The following is a 7,160-nucleotide window of genomic DNA, read 5'->3' as shown; positions in this document are numbered from 1 at the left end:
GGAGTACTACAAGATGTTTGAATGGTTGAAGGAAGTCTCAGTTACAAACAGGTGCAATCCTGGCTCTGCTGGAGTCAATACTAAAACTCCCATTGACTTTGATGGGGTTGGGATTGCACTCTGTATATTTTTAATCTTCTAGGTAAAATAAATACCAAACTAGCAAAAAAAATATATATATATATATATATATAAAACACTTACTTCTAATGCTTTTAACGCCTGCAATCTCCTTCAAAGCCTTGTCAGTGTCTTTGTCCCCATTACCCATAGATGTTACAATTCCTACAGGAAGTCCTTCATTCCTGAAAGCCCTAGCCAGCTGGTACGCCGTGTCCACCCAGATATCCTCCTTCGAAGAGATGATGCCAATGTGAGCCCAGTGAAAGTATTTCATTAAGATGTATAAAACTCTGATTGGGGAAGGCAAGGTCCTTGCAAGTGTATGCTCATTTATGGCAGGATCCAGCTCAGAGTTGATGCACGTCCATGAGAAGATGGCTTTATTCCAATTACTCCCTAACAATGTAGCAACATCACAGTAGCCAGGGTTCAGAGGCCCTACAAAAACTGATGAAACTGTTTCAAAGTCAAGGAATCTAGCCAGGGCTTTGGACGTTTCACATCCTTCTTGTAGGAGTATGTAATCCAACTCCTGGTCAAGATCTAAAGAAGGGTCTTCATTTATTCGGTCCACTGCTAACTTAGCAGCCACTTCAGGAAAGGCTTTGGAAAAGAAGGGGTCACAATCCCAGGGTCCTACTAGTCCCATTTTAAAGACTTCACAATGTACTGGACAGCTAAGCATGATTATGCCCAAAACCAGCCACCCCAGAGCCTCCAAAAATGAAGATGTCCGATAGGACCTCAAAACACTGGACTGATGCAATCTAATGTGCTTCCACAGCACCCGGAACAAGCTGTTAAAACACAGCGGGAGAAAGGACATTGTCTTACAGCAGGTTAGAGCCAAGCTGAATTCTTCAGGAGCCCATACGGTGTTCTGCCAGCTGTTGGAAGAAAAGCAGACTGCATTTACCTTTCTTGTGGTTACATTGTGTGTGTATTTGCAGCTGTTCTGTTTGCAAATGCAGCACTCACATTCATCATGATACAAGTTTAAGCAGGCTTTCTAGGGGATACAAACATTTGCTACTACAGTTTCACTCTTCTTTTTCCCATGATACTATTTTATTGTATATTATATTATTGATATTTATTATTAATAACATTCATTATTATTAATCCTAACAATAAGTATCACAATAATAAATTGTCTTAGATTATATAATACTTAGGATTAGAGAGCAAAATGTACTTGCATTCATTCTGAAATGCACAATCGCTGTAATACTAAATCAGTAATTATTTTTATTCTGGGAGGCATATTTTTAAATCCATATTGCCTTTGTTTATTGAAGCAAACAATATGAAGCCAACTTATCCACTGAAATGAAACATTTAATTCTACTGAAGGGTGGATTGCAAACAAAAATAAAATCCATGAAAGAGACTATAAAGGTGAAATGGGATTGATCGCATAGACTTTGCAGAACGTCTTACTGATTTTGAGTGTATAAAGAATGAAGGTTCAAATCCCATGTGTGCATAACTATAGAGCATATAGATCAAATGAGAACTTTTTGTGCAGTGTGTTGCATTTTAAACCCGGTAAAATGAAGGTTGGAGAGAAAGATAATCACAGTGCGGAGAAAAAGAAGGATTAAGGTCTGTTAAGTAACACTCAAGCACAGAGACTGTAAAGGGATGTGCCATCATTATTCCTTTAAAATATAAAGATCAACTCCCACAAATACCCTGAGAATATGAACCTTTCTAGTCACATCCAGGCTCCAACATCAGAAACCCCCAGCAATTTCCCCACTTTTTTCTTTACAATAAAATGTCATTTTGTTTGAAAAGTTGGCTGATCAGAGTAGATTTGCTCTCTAAAATGAGCAGACACCCTCTACTCACCGGGTCACCAGTGCATTCTTGCAGCCGTGTTGCTATCCTAGATCATCTGTCCCGGAGATGCAAAATACCGAATTGCGGGGAACCCACGGTCCAGCATGTTCTAGAAATACGCTCCACAGATTCTGTAGCCCAAGGGAAATAATCCTCCTGAATAAATCACCCTACAGACAATCAGCTCCAGGTTAGCGGCAGGGCTACTTCTTGAAACCTGGTCCGGGTATAGGTAAAGGCAATGCATGTTCAGCACCAGGGACAGTTCTCGCCTTGGGACTCCTGATGGCTGATGATGAGGCGTCTCCAAACACTCATTACATGGCACCGGGTAGTTGAATAAAGGGGGTTGAATTCTCCACACCCCATGCAGAGTCAAAAGGCTTCCTGATCATACGTGGCATAAGTGATCCTCTGGTTCCAGGTGTTTTGTGTTGCGATAGCTCCTCAAAGCCTACCCCTGACCCCAAATTCAGCCCCTGTGGGGCTCTACTGGTGCCCCCCTCTGAACTGTCTGTGCACAGGCTCGCTCACATTTAACTTCAACCAGTAATTGCAGGCATGCCATATTAAGGCTCTGCCCTTGGATTAGTGGGATTTAGTTCTTGGGAGCTCCTTTTGTTGCACTGACCCCTGCAGCAGCTCCTTAAATCTCCCTGCATCCGCAGCGGGGACAACAACTGTTCTTTCCAGTAAGGGCTTGGCTTGGGGGAGGCCAGGGGGAGACTGTGCATTTCTACATCTGCCCAAACTAGGAAGTCTCTGAAAATAATTTAGTAGCAGCTGTTGGACTGATTGCCCATGGGATAGGCAGGAATGTCCTGTTCAGTTTTTTAGTTGCTCAGAATTGAAAGGGAGTTATTTTCCCATCAGCCAAAGCAACTGCTTAATGTGTAGTATAATCTATAATCACAACCAGTGCTTCTGCAGAGCCTTTTTTTATTATAGTGAGAGGCTGTGTCTTTTCTCCTCATCTGCTCATTAGTTTCCTCTCGTGGCCCTGATTCAGCAGTGTTTGTGAGAAAGTGCCTAATTTTAAAGAGCCAAGTAGTCCTACTGAATTCAGTGGGACTGCTCAGTGCTCATATGCTTAAAGTTGGATAAATGCTTAGGAGCCAGGCAGACCTGAGGCCTATATTTAGCACATTGCTTTCTAAGCTGCTATTTTGAGAAATAAGCACATTAAAGAGACAAGGTCTTATGTTTTGTGCAACGGGATATACTGCTAGGGGGTTTTTTTCTTGTAGGTAAATATTTAGATGGACACAGCGTTGTGTTCAAACAACAGAACTGAAGTCCTTGCTGTTTGTAGCTTTAAAATATTATTTTTAAAACCCAGCTTTTTCCACAAGGGATAAAAGCTTTTTGATTTTGAAAAGAAAGCTGAGGTCTGAGTTTACCTAGCGTCAGCTCACAATTTTTGGATCTCATTATGCCTTTTTCAGCAAGATTAAAAAGCTATCTATTACCAGAACTATCCTCCCCGTGTAAAATGTTTAAGAGCCACGATTAACTCTGTGTATAACCTTTTATTTAGTTTTTTGGATAAATGAAATAGATTGAGCTTCTAAGTCTCTTGTTATATATCATGTTTTTGAAACTTTAAATCATTCTGGTATCTCTCCTCTGAACCTTTTCTAATGTTTTAATGATTCCTGTGAAGTATGGATTTCAGAGCTGGACACAGTTTTCGGTAATATATCACTAGTGAGTGAGACCATACAGAGGTAAATCCACCCCTCTTCAGCTACTAGATATGATCCGAATTATAAAGACTGCATTGGCCACTTAGCTACAGCATCAACTAGGGGCTCATGTTCAGTTGGTTATCTGCTATTGCGTGCAAGTTCTTTTTTCCTGAGTTCTGTGATACGGTACCCTATCTTGTGAAGGTTATCTAAAACCTTTGACCCTAAACAAAGTGCCCAATTTTGTTTTTTGGCTGTATTAAACCATGTTGTTCAAAGATGTCAATCTCACCAAGAATTCCAGGTCGGTTCAGTATCAGTTGCACATATTACAAGTAATGATCCTCACAAGTCTATGAAATGTCTATGAAATGAAATAAAGTAAGATATAGAATAGCACTGGGGCAAGAATGGATTCTTGCAGGACCCCACTAGAAATATTCCTGTTGGCTGAAGAAATCTCATTTACTTTTATCTTTTTCAGTTGACTTGTTAACCAGTTCTGAATCCATATTCACATGGGCTGCACTGATGCTTGTACATAGCATTCATTATTTTTATCAGGATGTTAGGCTGTCTTTGAGACTGGGGATGGGATATAAGGAAAAACTTCTTCACAGTTTATGTGACCAGACTCTGGAATAGACTCCCAATGGGGGTGGTGCAGGCACCTACTTTGGTCATCTTCAAAAAGAGACTGGACTCGCACCTTGCTGGGGTTATTTGACCCCAGAAGTCTTCCCTGCACAGAGCAGGGGGGCTGGACCTACTGATCGCATGAGGTCCCCTCCAGCCCGAAACTTCTGTAAATCTGTGAATGTCACTGCACAGCTATACATCTGCAAGTCTTGCCTTTGTACATCTGTAAGTCTGGCTTCAGTAGTACTCAGAGTTTTACAACAGATTTTGATGAAAAGGATAATTTTACATTTAAATGAGGCAATTAGTGGAATATAAAATAAAATGCAACATGGGTTTACCAAAAGCTGATCATGCTAGACTAGTAGGTAATAGGTTTCTTTGATAAGATAACTTACTTTCTAGATGCAAGAAATGTGGATCTTCTCATCTCTCAGGCCTTCAATGAAGCACTGATATGCTACCACATAGGGGATTATTAGGTAAGATGAAGAGACGAGGATTAGTAGAGGGGTTCTAATAGGGGAAAGGAGTTAACTCAAAAGGAGACAGAAATGTATTGGTTTGAAAGGGGAGATAGTAGACCAAAGGAACGTTACTAGTGGAATTCCTCAAGGATCAGTTTTGAGATGGATTCTGTTTAAATATCTTCACTAATAACTTTGGCATGCATTAGGACTGTACTGATGATATTTGCTAATTGGACAAAGTTGGGAGGCTGTATTGCAAATACCAGATGAAACAATTCATAGATTCATAGATTCATAGATGTTAGGGTTGGAAGTGACCTCAATAGATCATCGAGTCCGACCCCCTGCATAGGCAGGAAAGAGTGCTGGGTTCAGATGACCCCAACCAGATGCCCATCTAACCTCCTCTTGAAGACCCCCAGGGTAGGGGAGAGCACCACCTCCCTTGGGAGCCCGTTCCAGATTTTGGCCACTCTAACTGTGAAGAAGTTCCTCCTAATGTCCAGTATAAATCTGCTTTCTGCTAGCTTGGATGACTCTATGGACCAGATGGATGACTCTATGGACCAGAGGTAATGTAAAAGGTATGAAACTCAATAGTACAGTCCTCAAGTGCAAGAGGATGCACTTGAGGACTAATACAAATTTTTGCTGTAACCTGGGAATTCATCAAGTAGAAATGACTGAGGTGGACTTGGATGTATTTGTCATCCACAGCATGGCTATAAGCTGCCAATGTGATGCAGTCTTGGAAAGGGTGATCCATAACATAGCAATCGAGATATTTCCAGTACAGGCAGAAACATTGGTGCCATTGTACAAGAACTTGGGTAGGGACCCATCTAGAATATTGTGTACAACTCCAGTCATCTGTATTTAAGAAAGATTAAGTGAAACTGAAAATTGTACAGAAAAGGATTACTAGGATGATTGGGGGAATGGAGATCCTAGCCAAGAAAAGGAAACTGAAAAACTTGGCTTGTGTAGCTTAGCAAAGCAAAGGCTAAAGGGTGCATAGTGGCTGTCTATACATTGGGGAGTAAGCACCAAGATGGAGAAAGCAAAGTTTAAGGTAAAAGACAGCATTGCTACAAGACTAAATGGGTATAAATAGAGACCAGGCATACGTTTTCAGCAAGAAATAAGAAGGTTTCTACCCCTCATAGCAATGAGATTCTGGAGGAGCCTCCTATAGGTGTGGTAGGATCAAAAACATACCAGCTTTTGGGATGGAGCTTGATATCATTTTGAAAAGGATTATATGAAGAGGCACCTGTGAAGGTGTAAGATGGGCCTAAATGACCCCCAAAGTCCCGTCCAGTCCTGTGTTCCTCCAAATATGGTGCCCGCCTTACAGAATTCAAAGTAGATTGTGTCAATTATTACTTTTCTCAACCAGACTAGTATTGTAGTTTCATACATACAGTTGGTTAACAAGATCTATTATGTGTAAAACCATATTGGCTGGAATTAATTATTCTTCCATCCTTTATTTCTTTACTGAGTGTGTCATTTATCAGGTCTTCTGTGATTGTGCTTTGGCTTGATTTCAAGCAAACTGAACTCTAGTCATCCCATTTACCCTTTATATATCTATCAATTGATCAATCAATAGATAGATATATACCTCCCTTTAGTTTTTCTCACAAGTATTTGAGAACATGCTAGCATGAGTTGAGAGATGCCAGCACCTTTTGCAGGTCACAATCCATTTTGTGGGACCATGTTTTCTTCTCTAGTGAGAAACCTACATTTCAGTGTCATATATCAAGATCTCTATGCAAAGTACCACTGAAGAGTACCATAGATTCAGACTCAGATGAGACTATCTCTTCTTCAAGATTACTGATTTACTTGTTTTTCCAGGCTTATAGCTTGTAAGGATGCAAGTCTACCTGCAGTAGGTTGCATGCAATGTTTGGGATGTTACATGTGAATTCAGATATTAAGAGCTGGGTGGGAATGGATGAAACAAAATCTTGTCAAAGTTTATTGCCCCTGGAATGTTTTGCCCATCAACCATCTCAGAACTGTTACCAATAATGTTGGTATCAGTGAGATTGAGGCTGAAACCAAATTTAAGAAGATTTCTGCAGAGCTGAAAACCCTGGTTTCCAGCCAACTGTGTACAGGATGAACAGCAATATAACCTTAAACATCGTCATGAATTCATGAATTTCTGGATCCTCCTTTGAGTGATGACGCACCATATGTTGGGCTGTGAGCCTTACATTGACCACATGGCTCTGCTGGAACTTGGAGCTGGCCTGTAGGAATTTGATAAGTGGCATTTCTGCTCTGCAAAGATAAGCTTGACAGAGCTGAAAAATTCATTATTGTGAAAAGGGGGGGCAAAACAGCTGGAAAGCAATATCTGAGCACTTCGCTTGCTTGA

At 40.7% G+C, this 7,160-nt stretch overlaps 1 protein-coding gene across 1 annotated transcript in view; it reads right to left on the bottom strand.

The window, feature by feature from the left end:
• The window catches only part of GUCY2F (guanylate cyclase 2F, retinal), a 69,229-nt gene extending 68,421 nt beyond the window's left edge, over nt 1-808 (bottom strand). Inside the window, exon 1 of the mRNA XM_014519141.2 lies at nt 205-808. Coding sequence (XP_014374627.2) covers nt 205-808 — 604 coding nt within the window. The remainder of the gene's footprint in view (nt 1-204) is intronic.
• Between the last annotated feature and the right edge of the window lie 6,352 nt (nt 809-7,160).

Source organism: Alligator sinensis, unplaced genomic scaffold (genome assembly GCF_000455745.1).
Source record: "Alligator sinensis unplaced genomic scaffold, ASM45574v1 scaffold1008_1, whole genome shotgun sequence".
NCBI lineage: Eukaryota > Metazoa > Chordata > Crocodylia > Alligatoridae > Alligator > Alligator sinensis.
This window is presented reverse-complemented; position numbering and strand designations above follow the sequence as displayed.